At 50.3% G+C, this 22821-nt stretch overlaps 1 protein-coding gene across 4 annotated transcripts in view; it reads right to left on the bottom strand.

The window, feature by feature from the left end:
* CTIF (cap binding complex dependent translation initiation factor) overlaps positions 1–22821 on the bottom strand; it is a 148243-nt gene that overhangs the window by 13094 nt on the left and 112328 nt on the right. For 3 of the 4 annotated variants that reach the window (XM_062018627.1, XM_062018631.1, XM_062018630.1), the window contains 2 exons: positions 22289–22618; positions 3988–4143 (listed from right to left, as the gene is read on the bottom strand). In XM_062018627.1, coding sequence (XP_061874611.1) covers positions 3988–4143; positions 22289–22618 — 486 coding nt within the window. The remainder of the gene's footprint in view (positions 1–3987; positions 4144–22288; positions 22619–22821) is intronic. The other variant, XM_062018628.1, reaches the window with a different exon arrangement.

Here is a 22821-nt window from a genome sequence, read left to right as displayed (position 1 = left end):
GGGGCTGGATGAAGAACAGTCACCTCCACCCATGCTTAGGAAAGAGCTAGTTATGCCAAAACTGGTGATAACCAGTGAACAAGACATGGCAGATGCTTTTATTTATAATCTCTACATGTTCAGTAGCCATGGAGCACTTGCTGCACCAGACAGGGGGTTCTGGAGTGCTTCTGCTTCACTGATGGTTCAAATGACATTCACTGGTCTCTGGTCTTAACCTATTCTCTACATTTTGTTGACTGCCAAAGGCCACAGAAAAGAAGAAATACAGTCAGCCTGCAAGAGTCAAAGTCCCTTGGTTGCTCTCCTGGTTTCAGTTGGTTTTGGGGCTTGTGTAACATGAAGTGTTGCTGGAGCAGGGCTGAGAGTGGTCCTCAGTGTTTGAACACGGGGCAGAGGCTTTGGGGCAGCACGGATGTCACTCCTGACCACCTTGAAGAGGCTGGAGGAGATGTATAGGGACAAATCTGGTGTGGTTTTGCAAAACAAAATGAGGCTGGAGCTGAGAGCACATGGGTTGTAGGGCTGGGAGAAGACAGTGGCACATCCTTCTTGCTTAGACCATCGAGTGTGGGAGCCAGAACAAATTCCTAACACTGATAAAAGTGTTTTCACTGAGACAAATAAAAGAGTTGGGGAGGAACGTGGCACCATTGATCCCATGTGAGGACAGACAGAGCTGAAAGTCTGCAAGGGCTAAGCCTGCAGTGGCCTGGCTTCAGTGCAACTATCCCCGGGGAAAGCCTTTCCCTGGGAACAATGCTCTCTTCCAGCTCACCCTCAATTCCCCGAAGCTCCAAAGGAATAATAGGAGGAAAGCTCTTTCTTTTACTTCTGTTTCTCTGCTTTGTCATCCTTTTTCCGAGCTCCCCAGACTTGAGGGCTGCAATAGTCCTCTGGTTCTCACCTGCAAAGAGTTTTTCCTTACCGTCAGCCACCTTCAGTGCTGATCTTTGGGCTGTGCTTGGGCATTCATTTCCCTTGTCCAACTTAAACTACACACTATTCTAAGCAGAAAAGTGTGTTTTGATCTAAAGCATCACCCAAACTCAGAGAGCTCCCTCAAACCACTTTAATGAGAGCTGGACAAACCTTTTACTTCCTTTGGCAAACTACCTCTCTCCCATCCCAAAGCTGACCCCATCAGACCTTGTTGTAAAGACACCCTCGGCCTGCACAAATCTCACCTCAGAATGGTTCTGGAAGTTAAACTTTGGGATTCTTTGAGCTCCTGGGAGAGTCAGTCACCACGGCAGCCACAGTGGTAAGGCCCTTAATCCTTCCCCTACCCCATTTTCCAGCAGGCAGCTCCGAGTGCAGAGGCAGGACGCAGCAGAATGCTCAAGACAAGGGCTCAGCGGGGACCGTGTTTGTGCCAAGGGGCACAGCCACTCCCTTGGCTCCTGAAAGGCTGCCCGGGCGAGGCTGCAGCTCTGACCCAAACTTCCTTTGCTGTGATTAAACACCCGTTCCCGTGGCTGACATCAAAACGCGGCGGTTCGCCTGCGTCCCCTGGGACGGCGATCAACGCTGCTTCGATTAACCAGCACACCCCAGCATTTATCACTCCAGACTCGCCTGAAATGAACTTCTCTTCTGATGGTTTTTTTTTTCTTTTCTTTTTCCTTTCTTTTCCAGCCCACAAAACCAACCCCATCCACAATGCTCAATAAACAACGCCGGCGTTGCCACCCAGTGCAGCAGGCACGTCTCAGCTCCCTCCTCCTCCTCGCTGGGCCACCCAGCACTCATGTTCTCACTGCTATCCTCTTCCCACTCAGCCCAGCTCCACAGCTAAGCTTTTATTTGGGGGGAAAGGAGCTAGAGAGAGGAAGTTTTGCTGGGGGAAGGGAAGAGACATTCCTGCCTCAGTCATCAGGCAACTTTCCCCTTCCTCTTGCTGACTCTCTCGCTGACCTTTGGCTGAGTCTGCCAAAGCTGTGAGGGAAAAGGGAAAAAGGGGAAAAAAAAGGAGACAGAGAAACTAAAAAGCAAGAGGAGCTAAAAGGACAGGCAGAGGGAGAGATGTTATCTCACCTCTGGTAATGATTTATCATCAACGGCTGAGTGGATGGAGGCAGAGGGAGCTAAGCCTGACTGTGGACAGCACGGAAGGGCTTTGCTGAGAGGAAGGAGTTAGGGGTGAGGGATTGAGATCGGACATGTGGTTGTACGTACTGATCAGCAGGAAGGGGATAAAAACCCACAACGAGTACTACTACACCTTGTGAACCTGTCCCGAGGCAAGTGGTGGTCCCAAACCTTATGGGCCAGGGTGACATCCACTCCTGCCCCGGAACACCAGCCCATGGGCTCCACGAGGCTCACCAGGAATGAGTGCCCTGCATGATAACAGAGTTTCCATCACCTCACGTTGCACCTGGCAGGGCCAGTCTGTGCAAATGTCCCTGCTGGAAGAGCCCACCACCATTTCCATGCCAAGGTTGGCTGACGGCAACAAAAACCAAGCGGGCAGATGAAAACCCATCCCAGACCCACGGAAGAGGAATAGCTTGAATCGGGGTCACAGCCCTACAGAGCGGTCACAACCCTCACATCTCAACCATTTTGGGGCAGGAAAGCAGGAAGACTCAGGCTCACCCACGCCAGCTGAGCTATGAGTCGTCTTCTCTGACAAATGACACCACAGGGATAGAGCTGCCCTGCTAACGAACAGAAAGATGTATTTTTAAGAAGCAAATTTATCCATGATGTCTTGATATAATTAGTAAAGGGTTTTTATGGAGATGCCTCGTAGCAAAAAATACCCCTTGTATGTGAAATTCACGTCCTTTCACACACCCCTAGATCAACAAAGTGTCTCCAGCTACCAGCAAGCTGACAAGAGGGAACATGATGGCACAGAAAGGGCACACAGGAGTGAGCAGGGAAAAGTCCTGGAAGAATCAGGGTTGGGCTGTATCACGACCGCGATGGGAAGCAGAGGGGAATGGGGACGTTGCTAGACACCAAGATCTTCCCCATAAGGTGACACATACTGCTGTGGGCAGAGATTTTGGGGAAGTTGGGCTATTCTTAGCACTCCTCTCCCACCTCCTCCCCTGGATATGTGTGCCTCATCACAACGCCTGGACTCCTTCTCACCACTGCAGTCACCGTCTGTGAACCCTGCCCACAATATTACTGTGAAGACAAAATGTGTTTGTACTCAGGGAAAACTTCACATGTGTGTAAGAAAAATCATTCCTGGCAGTTTCTTTATCCTCCCCTAGCCCAAGGTCTAGCACAGAACCTACTTTTCAGTGAGCTATTTATGGCCTGACAGAAGCACTACTGACAATTTGAGATTCACAGCTCCAACCCTGGGCAACGAGGAAGATTTTTTCTGAGAAAGCCTTCTACAGACAGCAGCAGGAGACGAAACCACCTTTAAAAATAGGATGGGGGAAAGCCCTCTGCTGCTCTATCGAACATTAACACTTGAGTTGCCTGTTCTGCTTGTCCTCACCGAAGCTTCTGTCACCACCACAAAAGATGAGGAGCTCAGGTTCTGAGATGAGCTCAGGGACTCAGGTTCTGAAATGCCCCCTGGTAGTAGGGCTGGGTTCCTGCTGCATGAGGTGAGGAGTAAGGACGCCTGGGACCTCACCTCTCTCCCTCTTCTCATCCTCGCAGCTGTTTCATCTCTTCAGTTGGCTCCATTTGCTCTTAAGAAGCTTTTCAAGCCTCTTCAGTGGGGTTTTTTTTTTTTGAAACGTTGGGATTTGCAAACTCAAGACATTGGGTTTGCAATCCCAGCTGCTGGGCTTTGCAAGCCTGTGGAAAAAGGGGTCTTGCTTGGAGCACGTGCTTTCAGTTAGCAGAAACACAGATGGCGGGTCCCTTTTGGGGTGAGAAAGTGTTGATGCTGTCAAAGCAAACCTTTAGGAACCACAAAGCAAACATCTCTGAACCAGGGGCACCCCAGCACCGCAACGCAACAGCTTGGCTCACGAGTGGAGAAGGACAAACTCTGAAGGCATTTACCTCCCTGAGGCAGGTATAAATGGGGCAGACAAGGACTCGAAAGGGCTCTCCGGTGCTGCTCCTCATGGTTCCGAAGACCTCACAGAGAAAGGTGATGAACCCCAGCCAGCGCTCCACATCCCGCTGCTGCAACTCCTCCCGCATGGTGAAATCCTTCTGCAAGAGAGACAGAGACAACGGGCTGCATCAGCAAAACCGCATCGCCATGGGAGAGGCAATGGCTGTCTAGAGAGAGAATTAGGAGGAAATTGAAGCTCAGGGTGGGGGGAGGAAGACAGACAGACTGACTCTTTAGTAACAGCGGGCAGATTACTCAACGCACGCGGAGCGGCTGGAATTTCAACACAGCAAAGCCACCAGAAAGCAGGTACTGTAGAAATATCACCAACTCCTGCAATAACTGTCATGGCTTGCGCTACAGACAGTGTCCTCTGTGCCCTGCTCCCACCCTTCCCCCGACAGAAATGGGGACTCTTCTCCATATGCACAACCAAGGTTGAACAAAAGAAGCAACAACAAAGAGGTTAAATGAAAAGCAGGGGAAAAGCAATGAATCATGGTGGTCATGTCAGGCTTGGTGGTCCAGGTGGACCTGCCCAGCCTGTTCATTTATGTATCTTCAGCAGATCCAGTGTCTGATCGGGGTCCTTGAAATGGCCCAGCTGCTCCCAAGGGTCTCATGAAATTAGAGGAGAGACACTGTCTCCCTGCCTGACCAGAAGCAGATCAGAGCAGCCTGGGCTTGGCATTAAAAGGTCACCCTGCTCCTGAGCTGATGGTTGCCATGACCAAGGATTATCCGAATGACGTGATTTATGGAGCAACACCAGGAGGAAGCATGCAGGGAGATAGCTGCCTCTCCACCAGTCCTCCAGCTGAGGGGAGAAAAAGGGGTTTGCCTGAAGGCAAGGTGTAAAAAGCAATGTATGTGTTGGAAGTGTGTGGCAAAGAGCAAGGGACAACACAGAAAAGCAAACAAAACCCTTGTAGAGCACGGCACAAGAGCATCGGAGCCAAGAGGCTTTCCCTGGGCTCCCGGCAAGGCCGTAGAGCTTCTTGTAAGATGTCCCACATGACTTTGTGTGGCTCCATAGTAACTTTTCCTATTAGCAGACACTAGGTAGGGGACAATAAAGAACAGGAAGAGTTTGTTCGTTTTCCCAGTGCAGGTTGCACAACACCTGAAATCCAGCAACTAAATAAATCACCTTGTATCTTTTTCATCTCAGTTTATTCCTACTGCCTGGAAAAAAAGGGCTTTGCTGCTGTGAATGCTCCCACCTGCAGCTGCACTCTGCAAAGCCAAGGAGATATAAAAGCCACCACACCAAAGTTCCTACTCGTGCTCTGGATAACACACAGGAGAGCTTTCTTGGCCGGGCAAAAGCAGGTAACTATTTTCATGACATAACACAGAAGATCCAAGACAGGAGCTATTTATATGTTTCATTACAAAAGGGGGGAAAAAAAAAGATACTATTTGCATATGCAGGAAAAAGATTTGTAAAAGAACCGAGGCACTTATTAACCAAACAGTGGTGACTAATTCCTCTCTACACCCATTTCTATAAGGCAATTGCCCAACTGTGTCTGTGACTCCAAAATCAACCTGCAGCCAAATCCCGACGGGTCTTTTCAGACTCTCTAGGGGAGTTTGCAGAGTTTGTCCTTTCATTATCCAGCCAGTTCCTGGGGTGGTGATGGAGGAGTTATTTGCCAGCTCAGGTTGTCACCCCAGGGTTATCGAATCACTCGCTCTGGAGTTTTCACTTGAATTTTAATAAAAAGAAAAAAAAAAGTCAGGGTGAAATGACCTGACTATTGAGAAATTAGAAACCCAGGTGAGAGCATCCCGTGGCCCCTTGTCTGTACTGCTGAGGACCTCTGGCCTTGCACACCCATAAAGTTGCCTATCAGCCACCTTTGCCCTTGAACCCTGAAGATCTTTCTTGATGCCCTGAGACGTTTTTCCATGCCCTGGCACTGAGTTGTCTCCTGGATCTCACACAGCTAGATCCCACCTGGCTCCAGCCCCTGAGCCATCCTACTCCTCCCCAGTAGATCTCCTGTCCTGCCTGGGAAGGGCCACGCTGATGTGCTCAGGCAGCCAGGAGGTATTTTGGGATCCCTGGGGTGTGCTGGGGAATTCCTAGCAGCCTGAGATCACTGCAAGAGCTCTGTGGTCCCAGATTAGTGGGAAAGAAGAAAAAACCACCACAGGAAACTCTCCTCCTTCCGTTCCTCATTCAAACACATCACCCCACTCCACAGCCTTGCAAGAGAGAAAACTGACTCTTCAACATTGTGCTTTAAAGAAATATTTTCTGTAAAAAACCCCATCAAACCAACCAGCCAAAAATTTTCCATAGAACAGCCACCAAACCAAACTCATCAGGTCTGGGAAGAGAGATGGGCAGGAAGGGATGTCATCACCCAGTACCTACACATCACCCTACAGTACCCAGGGGGTGATGTCACCCAGCAGAGACATTAACGAACACTCTGCCCCCAGCTTTGCAGCTGAAGAAGACATCTGCAAAAGACCAGGGACTGGGGTCGTCTCCCAACCTCTCTGGTCACAAAAAAACCCCCTTTGTGCAGGCTTTGATGGCCTCTCGTGAAGGACGGGAACAGGGGATGGAACGTGAGGTGGATGCAGAGGTCACTGTGAACATTTCACTCAGAATGTGATAGGGCAGTGGGAACAATTTTGCTCCATTTGCAACCTCAGATTGGGCCAAAGTTTGAAAAAGGAGATAATTTGCATGTACTCTGCAAAAGGAGGGGAGGTGATACTGATTCCTTTGACAAAGTAGGACAAGCACCTTGCCAGAGGTAAGGATTAGGTTTTTTGGACTGTGTTTGCCAACAGGCAAGAGTTGGGCTTGCCAGGAGCTGAACCTCCATGGTAGCCAGACTTGCAGTGCCAGGGCTCTCCTGAAAGCATCCTGAGACACTCATCTGCTTCAGCCTCACAGGGCAGTGCTACACTGGTGCCACAGTGAGGAAAGTGGTCTGAGGAGCTTTGTTCACAAATTGGCCTTCAGACAGCAGGTTGGCCCAGAACCACAGCACACAGAGACAGGTAAGCCAACATTAAGGCGGCCTGAGCAGAGGTGTCTCAGTTCCTTTGGAGTGTCCATGTTTGAGGAGACCACTGCTGTCACCCAAGGTAATTTGATCAGAACAGAGTTATGGGTGTGTTTCCCCTGGCTGCAAGCTGGCTGTTCTCCCAGCAGGACCCACCACGCTGGGCATGGGCAACACAGAGAGCAGCTCCATCACTTCTCCAAGGGTGTGTAACCAAAACGGATGAGGCAGACCAATGGTGTGGGAGATGTGAGGAGCCGTCTGTCAGAGAGGCTCAGCAGAGAACAAACTCCACGTCCCGTGCACACAGGGCACACCTCATGGAGCCATGCCCTGACCCACAGAGCTCCACACCATCGATGAGGAGCCCCAGCAGTGCTGAAACCAGACAGCCGGGTCACTGCCCTGCCCAATGAACTTTATTTGCTCTGGAAATGCCTCACAGAGTTATACAAAAATAACCTGTGGATTGGCTTGCCCCATGCTTAGGTGGTGATGTCAGGGCAGTAAGCAAATTATCTTTCATCAGTTTGGCTGTATTTTTAAACACAAATTGCATTACTAATTTGAGGGTGCCCTGGCCTGTAGATAATCTGGGTGCATTTACTGGATGACCTTCCTTCAGAGCCTACAGTTTAAAATAAAACACATTCATACCAGGTAGAGGGGCTGACCTCTCTTCTCTGCCTGGTTTGGGAGAAGAGTTCATTGGGAAACCATGTGGCAAGTGGAGGGATGCCAAGGGGACCTCTAAAGAGGTCCCACACAGGACAAGATTGGGGCATAAATGTGAAAGGTAATCATACTCGTCACATTTGGCCTCACTAGGTGTGATGGGTGGGCCATGTTCATGAACGATAGGGATGGGCCACAGCTCTGACATCCCCTGTTGGGCCTTTTTCTAAGACTGGCTGAAGTTCCTGCCAGCTACAGAAACAGAAAATGTCTTTACCTTGGGGCTCTCCACTCTTGCACCCAAGTGAAAGCCCACTCCTCAACTCCATGTAGATACACATCATGCAACGCTCTCCTTTTGTGGTCCAGATGTGAGACCTCTCCAACAGCAGGACCAAGATAGAAGAGCCAAGAGGACTGACCACTCCATGGGAGAGGAGGTAAAAAACCCATCCTCTATCAATTATGGTGGGCAGCAGGGTCAAGTGGGACGAGAAGCAGCATTTTGCCCTTGCTCCAGCCCAGACAGCTGCAGTTGAGAATTCATCCCTTGGGAGTTCACCACATTTTTTTGGAGACAAGTCCCAAATAGCTTTTCCCCAGATCTGGGCCCACCAACTCACAGCTGATTCTAGCAAGTGAGAGGGGTAAAAGTTTAGCCTGGGATAAAAATGAGGGTTAAATTAAGCATTGTCACCTTCTGATGGAAAAAATATAGAAAAGAAAGAACAGACACATTTGGGCTTGTTGCTCTGTAAACACAGGGCTCTTCCTCTGGCAGCTCTGCTGTTTACTAAGTCATTGTCAAGGAGGCAGGAAATACTGAGTCAGAAATACTGTGCAAAAAGAAACATATAATGCTTAGATATCAGTGCTGGGCTCTATATAAAAAGCTGAGAGAGGTCGTGCTAAATACTTGATCTTACTGGCAATGTGCTACAAAAGGTTGGAGCCTTAAATGGCTCTTTGGAAAGGGCCTGAGACAAATAAAACAAGTTGGAGGAGGGAGGTGGTGGGTAGATGCAGGGCCAGCATCCCTCCCTTGTCGCTCCCTTTGCCTGCTCCCTCCCCAAACCCTCCCAGAAGGGGGTCCCATAAATGACATTTTGCACACTTAGCATTGCTGCATTATCCCCTGTTTGTAATTTAAATAACACTCATATTTAGGTCCTGTCTTGAAGGAGGTTCTGGAGCACAGCTTTGCTTTCTGGGCAGTATAACCCAGTGAGATGAGCAGCTTATAGCACCAGCGCTCAGAAGCAGCTCAGGATCTCACCTCTGAAGCAGAGCTACCACCCAAAGCTTCATCAGGAACATCTCACTCCTCATGGACACCACCACACAAGTTCCTTTGCTGTACTAAACCACTGGAGATGGTGGGACACAAGAAGGGACCGTCAGCTCTGTAGCGGGCTCTGCTCTTCCTCCAACCACCTGCAGCGACCCTTTTGGCCTCTCTGCCTGCACCCTGCTGCTGCTCCCTGAGGACTGAACCACACTGAGATCCCACCACACCATCCCTGCCCATGCTACTGCCAGCAGAAGGGACAGTAAGACAAAGTGGAGGAAGATGATGGCAGAAAACCTGCCTTGAGCAAAGAGTTTCCCCACAGCAGACGGTAATTCCCTTCCTATCATGTGTGGGCTCCCATCACCTCCGTACCCTCATTTCCCAGCTGGCAAATGGGAAGGATTTACTCATCTTCCTAATGCAAAGTTGCTTTGGGGTGTGTGACTGAGACATGCAAATCATGGCAATTATTGTTACTCTAACACAGGAGCTATTGGCATTTAGAGCAGATAAAGCTTTCAAATTACAGAAGACACCCCATGCCCAGCCTCTGAAAGGTCCTGGCTTCACTGAGCAATGAGGCGTTTCACTCCCACAGACTTTCATCACGCCATTTCCTCCAAACTGCATCTGCACCAGATGAACTTGAACCAGCTTCTTCATGGGGAGTTTTGGCCATTTTGGGAAGAGCAGCAAATTCTACCAGTGGCCCTCATCACGGAGCTGGTTTCATGATGGCCACAGCTCTGTTTCTAATCACAGAGGCCTCCAAAATGCACCATATGGTGAAGGCACGGGCTACCAGCATGGTGATCACCACCCTGTCAGCACCTAACACCCATCAGCCAACCCCTACACAACATATAACTTGCATTAAATGCCACTGGACACTTCTCCAAGAACAGCTCCGCAGAGATCCTACAGCCATTGGACAGACACAAATAGTGCTTACTCCTTTCAAAAGCATTTGGTCAGGAAGGGGAAAGCAAGGTCAGAAAACTCCTGGTTCTTCTAAAGGAGATGATGAGTAAGCTGCAGGCATTAAGGACATCCATGAATATTAAATTCATCGGGTTTGGGTAACCAAGGCAGATGATGGTCAGTGCCAATAGGAGCTGTGTGTCCTTTCCGTGTCTCCAGATGCCCCGAGGTGACTAAATGGGTTGTCACTTGAACCTCCTGCCCCTTGGTCTCACCATGACCTCTCCATCTGGCTTCAAATCTAGGATCAACAACAACTACCCACCCAACGTGGGTGTCTCGCAGCTTGAGCTAGCGATGTCTCCGAGGTCCTCAGGGACTGCAGAGGCACAAGCAGTTAATTATTGATTTAGTTGAGGTTTAAAGCCCCAGGTAGGAACCTAATGATGGATGTGCAAACAGAAAAGTGCTGCTGTTAAACTAGAAGCTGCTGGAGATCTTGGAGCACTCTCTCAGTGCTCTGTGATGACCAGGGAGGTCTGCACACCCCAAACAGCAAACATATTTTAGTCCTGGTGTAAAAATCCTCTTTAACAACCCTCTGAGCACAGAGAAAGCAGAGTGAAGAAAAGAGGCAGCACAAAGAAAGCCCCTCTGGTCTCCTGTTCTCTCTTCCTTTTCTCTTATGGAGTGGACTGAGATGTGGACACATCCTGGGAAGACATTACATTCCATAGGCCAGAATTGGAGCAAATTTCACACACTCGTATCTCCACTGACCTACCAAGGCTCACATCATGAAGTCAGACTAATTCTCCAAACATTTTTCAAGTGTGATAATGCACAGAGCAGAAATACTCTGGAAGAGAGAGTGGGATGCTCTGGGAGGTCAGGTTGCTTCACCAGAAGATGTTTTTCCAGCCCCTCCCTCAGCAGTGTGCAAGTGACAGAGTTGTCTTCCTCGTTGCCTAATTTTTATTGCGACCTTTCCTATCTAACACCTTTCTGGATTCCCAAACACATGCCAGGGTGTCAGCTCAGCTGGATAACAGCAGTTTATCACCACTTTAAAGCCCTGTTATCCCACATACCCAAACACACTGTGCAAAACATCATTGCCTGCCCCAGTCAGACCTTTGAGCAAGCAAAGGGACGAGGACAGACAACAGGACACATGGATGTAGGGACTAACATCACCTTTGAGAGCCAGAGTCAACCTCTTAGTCCTGTGGAGAGGGACTGGTGGGGGGACAAGGGACCACAAAGAAATACAAATTGATTTCCTTGCTGGGTTGTTGCAGAGCAGTTAGAGTCTCCATTTGACCTGGCCCTGAAGATCCCCAGAGCTGTAATGCCCCGAGCAGACAGCTCCCCCTCATCAGGCTTACTCCTCTGGGGTGTTGCAGAAGATCTTTGTTATATTCATTCAAATCTTGGTGCTGTGGGAGCCCTGAGGCACTGACATGCCCTTTGCCTTCTAAGTGTGCATGGGAAAACCTCGGGTTACCTTTGGATGTTGGGAGACACCCTGAGTCCTCTCCCATGTGGCCATTCCCTGAGATGGGGATTCACGTCTCCATGAGCACCCTGTCCCCAGGCCAGCCATCTCCTCCCTGCTACACAGAATTGGTAGGAAGAGACGTGATCAAGCACAGTAGATCCCTGCCTACCCCACTGCTGGCACCCCTCATGCATGGAAACAAAAAGTAATACAAACCTGCCAGGCCACAGGCCACGTTCCCCACAGCATGAGCCCAATGTAAAACCACGTTGGTTTGAAGAAATCTCCCAAGCAAGTGTACAGAGATTTTTACCTGTGTGGGGATGGTTTGATGGGCAGTTTTCAAGCCCTTCCTTGCATCAGGGCAAGTTCTGAGCCCCAACACCGTGCCCAGCACCGGCCTGGAGGCTGCTTCTGTGCCTGAAAAACGCCCATCCCAACTTGGGGTGATGACCAGGATGTTGATGGAGGCTGACGGATGGATCCTGCTTGCAAATGCCACAGCTGGAGATGTCCAGCTTTGCAGCCCAGGGGCACGCACCAGGGTCCAGCTGGATTTTGTCAGTAGGCTGCATTCTTATGATAAACTCTACACATGCAGTGTGTCTTCTTCATAAAGTGGAGGTGCTGAGAGGTCTATGGAGTCTGACCAAGATTGCAAAGAGGGATATAAGAGGAAGAAAAACAGTTGTGTAGGCAGGTGCTACTTTGTCCTGGCACTGTGGCTGGAAGAACTCTGCCTGCACTAAAAATGAAGCTATGCCCATTGAAATGCCAGCCTGGCTGTGGACGAATGAAACCAGGCAGGGAAAAGAACAAAAGCAGGCAGCTAAACCTGTTCGCAATCAGGAACTTTTCTGCACGGGTGCTCCTTGTTTACATCAGCTCAGACCTGGGGAGATTTTACTGGGTTCCTGGGAGCTGGCAGCAAGATGCTTTCCCTGACAGATGCTAAGAGCTTTCTAGCAAGTACATGCTCTGTGGTGTTTCACTATGGAGTAGGACCTTCAGTCTGCTGACCTAGCTCTGGAGTGCAATGACACCGAGGTCTGACCTCTGTAAGCCAGGATCGGTGGATGAACAAAGGCCTGTTGGCTTTCCCCATCCTCAAAACCTGCCCCTGAAGTGGAAGCCCCTGAGCTGGGTGGTGCAAGGAAGTGGACAACTTCTAGATGGACTTCAATGCACACAGATGACTACAAACAGGTCCAAGAGGCAAGGGGCATTCAACAATTTGGGTTGGGTTCCTCCACTCTCAAAGGCCATCTCATCCAACCTCCCCGCCATGGGCAGAGACACCTTCCACTACACCAGGTTGCTCAGAGCCCCATCTAATCTGACCTGGAGTGTTTCCAATGATGGGGCATCGACTACCTCTCTGGGCAGCCTGTCCCAGGGCTTCACCATCCTCGGTGTAAAACATTTCTTCCTTCTGTCTAGTCTGAATCTCCTCTCTTCTGGTTTAAAGCCAGCACCCCTTGTCCTGTCCTATGGCTACAGTTCCTGGTAAAATGTCCCTAGCTTTCTTCTAAGCCCCTTTTAAGTACTGAAAAGCCACAATTAGGTCCCCCTGGAGCCTTCTCTTCTCCAGAGCTGAACTCTCTCAGCCTGCCCTCACAGCAGAGGGGCTCCAGCACTTGGATTGTTTCTGTGACCACCTCTGAACCTGCTCCAACAAGTCCCTGTCTTTCCCGTGCTGAGTGCTCCAGAGCTCTGTTACAGACAGAGATCTTGGCTTTTTCCTTTAAAAGAAAGCAAAACAACCCCAAAAGTAAGATGGATGTGAGAAAATGCAGCGGGTGGAAGAGCATGCGGGGGGAGTCCTGCAGGCATCCAGCCAGATTCACCGTGGGATGGGTTCTCCCTACATCTGCCCAGAGATTGACCCAGTTGGGTGAGGAGGGAACTGGAGGAGTTAACAGCCTCCCAGCCAGAGATATTCGTGGCACCCAGAGTTCGTGTAAAGTTTCATACCGGGACCCTTTTCTAAATTCTTTCAGTCATGGGAGAAAACATTGCAACTGTTTAGTCTGCAGGGAGGTGGTGGCTCTGGCCCAGCACTCAACATCGCTGAGCAAACACGCTGGAAAGCAAAGGGCCTGCCTGCTTTTCACCCTGTCTCTCCCACTGCTGTGGGCCAGGCATCTGATGGGCATTGGGTATGGGTGGGCAGAGCTGTTGCTGGGAATGCAGCTCTGGGCTCCCTGGGACGGGGGACAAGCGACTGCTGAGAGCTGGGATCTGGAGGTGAAGTAAGAGTCTCCTAAAAAAAAAAAACCCCTTATTTATACAGAAAGAGCTCAGAAAATAGCTCAGGGGCTAATATTTACAAATCCTATGAAGCTTGTGCTATAGCTAATGTTCTCTTTGGCCATTAGGGTTGTTGTTGTTTTTAATGGATGTAAAAGATGCATTAATCCTTTCTGCTGATCCCCTGAAGCATGCAGGTACAGAGCATCCTGCACTGCCTCTGAAACTGCCCACCCGTGCTGGAAAAGATGAGATTACAAAGCTGCAGAAAACAACATTCATCTGCAAAATCCCTCCAAACTTTCTAAACCTCTAAAGGGATGCTCAGGATGACCACAGCATTTTTTACAGAGCGTTGGCAGAGAGCCTGACTGTGAGCATCACTGCGTAAGAACACTGGATACTATGGTCTGGAGTATTAGACATGCAAGGAAACACACCTTACTCTTACTAACAAAGCAGAAATGGAAAGGTTTTGTTTTTCCAGCCTGACACTATTTCTTTAGCTGGCACATGTTTTGCTCTCACTGTCTGCACTCTCACAGAATCACAGATTCTCAAGGGCTGGAAGAGACCTGGAAAGCTCATCCAGTGCAACCCCCCTGCCAGAGCAGCACCACCTAGAGCAGGGCACACAGGGACTCATCCAGCTGGGTTGGAATGTCTCCAGAGAAGGAGACTCCACAGCCCATCTGGGCAGCCCCTGCCAGTGCTCCCACACCTCAACAGGGAAGAAATTCCTCCTTGTGTTTCTTTGGAATCTCTTCTGTTCCAGCTTGTACCCGTTGCCCCTTGTCCTATCATTGGCCAACCCTGAGCACAGCCTGACTCCAGCCTCCTGACACCCACCCTTTATGTATTTGTAAACATGAATGAGGTCACCCCTCAGTCTCCTCCAAGCTCAAAAGCCCCAGCTCCCTCAGCCTTTCATCACAAGGCAAATGCTTCACTGCCTTCATCATCTCTGTGTCCCTGCACTGAACTCTCTCCAGCAGTTCCCTGTGCATCTGGAACTGAGGGACCCAGAACTGGACACAATATTCCAGATGTGGTCTCACCAGGGCAGAGCAGAGTGAGAGCAGAACCTCTCTCCACCTACTGCCCACAGCCCTTCTCATACACCCCAGGATGCCATTGGTCTTCTTGCCCACGAGGGCATGTTGCTGGCTCATGCTCACCCTGCTGCCCACCAGCACCCCCAGTTCCCTTTCCCATACACTACTCTCTAACAGTTCATTCCCTGGCCTGTCCTGGTGCATGAGGCGATTCTGTCCCAGATGCAGCACTCTCAGTTGCTTCTTCTCCTGGACTGAGGAGATATTGCTGGGTTTGAGATGCTCCTTCCAGCCCTTTATTAGAAAACATAATATGTAGAGCAATAGTCATCAAAAAAAAGAGACAGAAAAGTGGAGGAAATTATCAGTGGGAAGGGAAAAAGAAGAATGAGTTTCAGATGCTCAGCACGGGGAGAGAGCATGGGGGGTGACCCCATGGGTGGGAACATGGCTGATGGAACCGTCGAGGTGTCACGATGGGGTGGCATCACGCAGCCACACATCGTTTGCTCCTGTCCTTGTGACTCAGATGCTGTGTTTTGCACTGTATCAGCCCTGGCCATCCATGGGTCAGAGACCTGAAACAATTCTCAAGCATGTCATTCCTCACCTGCTGCGCATCTCTTGGCCCTTCTGCTCATGGGACTCATCTCACCAAAGCCACTTCACAGCATTACTTTGCGTTTGCTTGCTCAAATGTCAACCTCAGGAAAAGGTGAGGCTGGGTGAAATAACACCCATGGGGGAGGTTTAAAGGAGATGTGAGCTCCACAGCAGCACTCATTCTCCAAATCTGGATGTTGACAGGCAGATGCACATAGAAACATCCAGCAGTGAATAAAACGAGTCTAAGGGCTGGGGGATGTTGAGGGTGTCTGTGCTGAGACACCTACACTGCAGGTCCCATGGGACCAACCCTCTGGGATGTCACCATGGCAAGCCAGCTGCAAAGACCAGACAAAATCCACCCAAGGCAGCCTGTGCTTGAGCACATTGGTCAAGCCCACTGAGTTGCAAACCAGATTTGGTACAAATCCTTGTGGGTCAGCTAGAAAGTCCTAAAAAAGAAGGTGATTTCCTTCTGGTGAGCATAAGACAATCCCCTGTATCCTGTGCACCCGTGGCTGAGATTATGCCAGGGATGGGCAAAGCACAACCTCTCCCATTTCCCCCTCTTCTCAGGAAAGAAAAGATGGTGCTGTCCTCTACAATGTCCTTCTACCCAGACCCCAGCTCTGAGCTGATGCTGGTACCTGCATCACCTCTGGCCTTGGCTCAGGAGGTGGCACCAGCTTCCCCAGCGTGTCCCTCTGCCAGAAGACTGCTTCATCCCTGAGCAAAGTGACCGAGGGCATGGGGTTTTGCAGGATGGGTCCCAGGCAGGGTAATGCACCCCAGGACCCCTACAGGGCCTCTGAAAATCCTGTTCTCAGGCAAGGCAAAGGGAACCAACTGGCTAAAAGCAGGGCTGGGGATGGTAGAATGGCTATAGGTACCAGCAGGAGGGACCTTCCAACCCCATAGCACTCCAAAATCCCCACCTTGGGGCGGCTGTAGCAGCCCAAGCCAGGTTTAAGCTGCAGCAGGCAGCAGCAGATGGTCTGGCAGGAGGGTGCCTTAGGCTGGCTGAGGCCCTGGGCTGGCAGGAACATGCTCTTGCATCCCAGGGCTTGATTTGAGCCTTTCGGGATAAAATAGAAAGCCAGAGCTGATGTCACTCCAGTGTGGTCTGAGGGGATCTCAACACTGCAGTGCCCCCTTGCCTCCAGCACAGCGGGTGGAGGGGGGTCCTCAGGCACTTCCTCACCTCTCATCTAACAGATAAATGGATTCTGAGGCTCTATTTTTTTTGCTGGTTTTTTTCTACCAAAGGCCCACAGGGACTCTGCATGGCTCCGAGCATCCTCACCTGCCATCTGGGAGCAGCCAGGAGCCCAGTGCACCGGCAGCCTGCTGCAGGGACCTGGCGCAGGGCTGTGTGCAGGCTGCACAGGCTGCAGTCTCCACCTAGAGCCCATGCACGGGGTGTGCACGGGCCCCACCACCCAAAGCCCCTTTGCTCTGAACTTGGCTGTGCTTTTAACAGACAGTTCAGCCAGGGATGCTCCTGACATTCCTCACTGACAGCCCATGGGACCAAGAATAAGCTGTGCTGAGACCTGTCACCACTGGAAGATGCCCAGACATGGCATCCACTGGCCAGCAGAGCCAATGGGACACGAAATACCATCTCTGAGTTCACACCACTTGCTGGACCAGGGGCTGGTCCTACCCCACAGCCTTGGCCTCTTCCAGAGTGAAAAGGAGCCAGGAGAAACCACACACCACTTATTTATTTATGGAGTAAAGGCAATGGCTATATTTTCACAACACACCTGAGCACTGTGATATAAAATACTACCAGCGTGTTGAATTCAAGCCAATAAGTCATTCTTTAAGTGGTGTGTTTTATTGTTTTGTTTTTTCACAACTTAGTCCTGCTTTCCATCAATCTCTCAAACTACACAATGCCCTGCTAAACTAAGCACCTGATCTCTGTGTGGAGCCATTAGTGCGGCTGTGTTGGACAGATTCCAGCTCCCAACTACCTGCATGGGCAGTGGGGACCATCCCCTTGGCATCCCCTCGTTGTCCATTTGTACACTGGTGGCCCTTTGGTCACCTCCAGCTGCAACTCAACATCTCAAAGGGGCTGCAAGTCCCAGGACTCATCCCTTGCTCAGGCTGAGGATGGATGTGCAGTGCAACCCTGCAGTTGATGTTGGTCTCTTCTCCTAAGTAAGGAATGATAGAACAAGAGGAAATGGCCTCAAGTTGCTCCAGGGAAGGTTTAGATTGGAGCTGAGGCAGAACTGTTTCCCTGAGAGGGTTGTCAGCCCCTGTGCCAGGCTGCCCAGGGAGGTGGGGGAATCCCATAGTGATGGGCTTGGCAGGGTGAGGGGAGGGCTTGGACTTCGGGAGCTTAAAAGGCTTTTCCAACTGAAATGATTCTCTATGATTTAATCTGGGATCTGGCTCCACTACTCCCAGCTCAGAGGGCTCCTGGTGCTGGGTAGGGCACAGCTCCTGTCCCCATCCCCTCCTTCCCAGCAGTGGGAAATTGTTGCCTTTTTTTATCCACTAAACCCCTAGATTTTGTGTAAACCCTCTTTTTGCGCTCCATTCAACCCCTCCTCATCTCCCCATCAGCCTCCAAGGAGGTGATGCCTGGTCCCTCCTCACCTCCTCTGCGTTCACGCATCATGGAAAGGCTGAGAAAGAGCCAGACGTTCCCTTCCAGCCACCGCTCTGCTTGGCCAAAGCCACCAGCTGAAAGCATGCATCTGGATATCCAATCCGGGGCTCTCCAATAACTCCCCGAGCCGTAACCCCAGCGGCAAAGCCGAGCAGTGTTGTTACTCCGGGCAGACACGGTGCCCTGGCCAGACCCGCGGCCGCTCTCATTGATGCCCGGCGCTGCCCTTCACCTGCAGCCCCGGCACACGGCCAGCCTGCTCCCCTGGCTCCCTCTCCTGCCTGCTGCCCACACTTGCACAGCTGATGCTCAGCCACGGGTCACTATGCAGAAGGATTCAGAAGACATAGTAAAACAACAAAGGTAATAGATAATAACAAAGGGGAGAGAACAAGAATAAAATAAACCCACTAACATTTAAAATGCTCGCTCGTGGAACTCTGGAGCATCTTCTGACACAGGTGGGGGCAGAAAGAGAGGCAGTCTCCTTTTGGGGCCCTCACTACAAGAAAGACATTGAGAGGCTGGAGCGTGGTCAGAGCCAGGCACGGAGCTGGGGAAGGGGCTGGAGCACAAGGGTGCTGGGGAGGGGCTGAGGGAATGGGGGTGTTGAGCCTGGAGAAGAGGAGCCTGAGGGGACACAGCAGCACTCTCTGACACTCCCTGACAGGAGGCTGCAGTGAGGTGGGGATTGGTCTCTTCTCCCAAGTAACAAGACAACGGGAAACAGCCTCAAGTTGCCCCAGGAGAGACTTAGATTGGAGCTGAGGCAGAACTTTTTCCCTGAGAGGGTTGTCAGCTGCTGGTGCCAGGCTGCCCAGGGAGCTGGGGGAGTCCCCAGCCCTGGTAGGATCCCAAAGCTGTGGAGCTGAGGTGCTGAGGGCCATGGGTTAGTGGTGGGCTGGGCAGGGTGAGGGGAGGACTGGGACTCCAGGAGCTTAAAGGTCTTTTCCAACCAAAGGAATTCTATGATTGCAAGTTTCTAGAGCCAGAGAGAAGCACAGCACTGAACTACAGAAGGGGCATCAAGAGATTAAACCAAGATGATGAAGAAACCCTGTGTGGACATGCAATAGGTTACACAATAGGGTAACACCACAGGGCATGGAACAGAAACAGCCCCTCTGTGCTGTCACCCAGGCAGTTCACAGAATCTTACGGGTTGGAAGGGACCTCGGGAGACCATCTAGTTCCAGGCACAGCGCTGGAGCCGGCACGCTCTGTGCCCAGCTCTGTGCCCAGCTCTGCTGCTCAGCTCTGCTGCTCTCTGTGGAGATGGGCACTTTGTGGCTGGGTCAGTGGCTGTTTTTTTTTTATTAAAAGAAGGTATCAGCCTTCTGTTTGATGTGCTGTTGGCCATGGTTGCTAAGGGAAGCAGTGTACAATTACAGCCTCAGTGATGTCCACTCTAATAATACCCATGGCTCTGCATAGCTCAGATGCAGACACAGCTTTGCTATAAAGAGCACGGCCATTTCAACAGAGGAATACTCCAACTTCTGTTACATGTGAAGGGTTTGTGGCACATTGCTTAACATCCCTCCAACAAAAAAGAAACGCACCACGGCAAGTACAAGCCAGTGAGTGACACCATGACAGGCAAAAACCTCTTGCAGGAGACTTACTTTATTACCTAAGAAGGTATTTCTAGATGGGTGAAGTGACCATACCAAGATATTACTGCACTCCTCTATCTGCCCAGGTGCTTCAGGTCCAGTTTGGCTAGTATCAACCCAAGGACTTCCACAGTCCCAAACTGCTCCTTGTACCAAACATGAAACTCAACACGATGAGCAGCAAACCAAACCCAAATGACCCCCCTGGCCAGTGCAGAGCCCCTGCATGGCAGCATTTTCCCCAGCCCTATCAGCCACCCACCCTGTAACTCCGCTCTCCATGTCTCCCTTCAGCATCCCAAAAGGTTTGCAGCACTCAAATTTAAGACTCAGAGAAGATCTGAGACCGAAATACAGAGCGAGGGATAAATTCAAACCAGTTTTCCCCAACTGATCCCCTTCCAGCCTGAAACGGTGCAACACCAGCTGGGCAGACGCTCTGTCGAGGAGCTGCTGGCTGGGAGGGGGGTGACATGACAGCATTCCCTTGCTGCATGTGCTGGCATCTGTTTTGGGATCAAAACAAGCCCCTTGAGATAAACTGTGAACGTGAGCAGCCCCCTGGGTGAGAGCACCTTGTCAACAGCTGCAAATACAAGAGGAGCCAGGGTAAAAAGACAGCTTACTGCCTGCTCTGAGGGAAAACACATTGCTGCTTGCTTTAAGGTCCAGTGGGGCATAGGGATGCTGTCTACAGGTGCTGGGATGTTGGCAGGGCAGCTCAAGGAGTTAATGCATTAATTTATCAGATCCTCCAGCGAGGCTGAGCCGTTGCCATCGCAGTCCCGAGAGAAAGGGACAAACAAGCCCCTACAAAACAGGAGCATCTGCTGGGAGCAGATGGGGGGGGGTGAGCGATCCGGCCCCAGGCGCCAGCAGTGCTGAGGGGGGATCACGTTGATCCCGATTTATCACACCCAGGCAGAGTAATTCCCCAGCTCGACGGTGCCCGGCGAGCCGAGCTCCTTACGCCCAGGGATCAGATTAGTCTGAAAGGTGCTAGAGAGACATAAATCCAGCTCTGGAGCAAGCATTTCATTAAAGTGCCCTTTTTTTTATTTTTAATTAATGGGAAATTATCTAGAAATGGCTGATGGGAAACATCTGACAGGGGAGGGGCGAGGACTGGAGCTGGGTAACGTTAGATCATTAAGCATATGTCTATACAGCACATCGATATTGACATATTATTCTGTGATTCTGTGCTATCAATATATCACGCTGATACTGATTTATATCCGTATCTCATACTGACATTGATTAACATATCATATCTCAAACGCATCAGCCTTCTTACTTCATTCACATCAAGGCAGCTGAGATGAATTTTTTCTGCTTCATACATGGTTCTGTCTCCAGCCAAGGCTATCGAGGCTGAATGCATCACAAAAATCCCTGCTTTAGGGGTCAGGCCAAAGTATTCCATGCATTATTTTGCCTGGACACATTCCTGTGTGACCTGATCTAGGTGACCCTGTTTCTGCAGGGGGGCTGGACTAGATAATCTCTAAAAGTCCCTTCCAACCCCCACCACTCTGTGATTCTATGATTCTCTGAGATCTATTATTTGCCCTACACTCATGCTACATAGAGATGAATATGAAGCCAGTTATAATTGTACATGACACTGCTGAGTAAATCAGTCTACTGGGTCTGTTGGTAGGGGTGGAAACATTGGGGCAAGAGAAGAAAGCAAGTTGTAAGAGTACTCTCTATCCCAGAAGGATTGCCATCATCCTCGTTTTTTTGCACAACACCCTGCTGCTCCCTGGCCATTGCCCCTGGGCTTTATTTTGGATTTCTTAGCATTGCTGAGACAAACAGCAGAAGGCACCACAGTGACCTGGCATGGGAGGAGTGGGGAAAGCAGGGGAAAGCAGAGAAGGAGCAGGCACAGGGAGAGCTGCTGGGTTTGACACACACCTCGAACAACGAGAGAAGCAAAACCAGAGCAGTGACTTTGCAGAAGTATCTTAGGTTATGTTACGTATTTTTATTATGATTTTACTTTGCTCCTTATTCCCTTGCTTGCTGTGCTGCCCCAAAACCAACTCAGCCCACACAAAATACAGTCAGGCAGGGTAACCGAGGGACAACCTCCAACAAGAAGAAGGGCAAGAGGATGTGTCAAAACCTCGACTGACGTTGGATATCGAACATGGGTGGGGAGAAAGAAATTAAGTGGGAGCTTTCTATGTGCTGCAGATGACACAAGTGTATGAGGGAACAGTCAAATGGAAACACATATGGTATTAAGAATGTAAATTCCTGGTTTTGTCTCTGCCTTTCCTGAGAGGCAGAAAGAAGGAAGTCCATGTAACACCCTCCCCAGAAAACAACCCCTCCTCCGATGGTGGGACTAGTGTAAAACAACGCTCCCCAAAGCAGACTCCGGACAGGTGAGGATAGTCCTGTTTCCCCATCATCATAGACCACTTGCTTTTATCTGTCTGCCCCAACTTTGATGTCAATGATGGTTTTGGAGCAGAACAATCAACCAGTGCAGCATACACCGATAAACAAAGTCACCCAGAATAATTAGCAAATACACCAATCATTTCTGTTGGGGTTGCACCAGAAGCCAGGAGCGAGCCCTTCAGCCAGGTGATGGAACCAACAGCGCAGTGAAGCTGCAGGTATCTAAACCAACTAATTTTATCTCGTTACCTGCAACATGTTGAGGAGCAGACTCCGGAATTTGGTTCCTTCCACCATGAAGAGAGCCATTTTGTCACAGAGCTTGGCTGCTGTGGAAGCAAAGCTGCGGTCTGTCACCGCTTTCTGGTAGATGGTCTTGACTATTTCCCCCAGCATCTCCTCAGAGTTGGTAGAGTTCTGAGCTTCCTCCATGAAAGTGGTGAGCTTGGAGTCAACGTCGCTGCTGTTGTTCCTCATGCTGTTGAGGATTTCAATTAATTTGTCCATTTTGTTCTTTTCAGGATTGGTTGTTTCCACTGTGACTTCGTCCTGGTCCGTGAAAAGGGAAAGACAAGGCGTCTGTTACACAAGGAGAAAACAGACATATCAGCCCTTGTCCTTGCACAAACAGCAAAGGGGAAAGGGGGTTGGGGAGATAAAAAAACAGACACAGAATAAGCAAAGCATCTTTTAGAGGCACAATGGTCTCATCTTAGCATTGACAATCGCAAGTGAATGAGTCCCACCCCAGCAATGTTCTCTTTCCCCTCTTCCCATAGCGC

This window comes from Colius striatus, chromosome Z, assembly GCF_028858725.1.
Source record: "Colius striatus isolate bColStr4 chromosome Z, bColStr4.1.hap1, whole genome shotgun sequence".
Taxonomy (NCBI): Eukaryota; Metazoa; Chordata; class Aves; order Coliiformes; family Coliidae; genus Colius; species Colius striatus.
The sequence above is the reverse complement of the archived record's forward strand: the minus strand, read 5'-3'. Positions and strand labels throughout refer to the sequence as shown.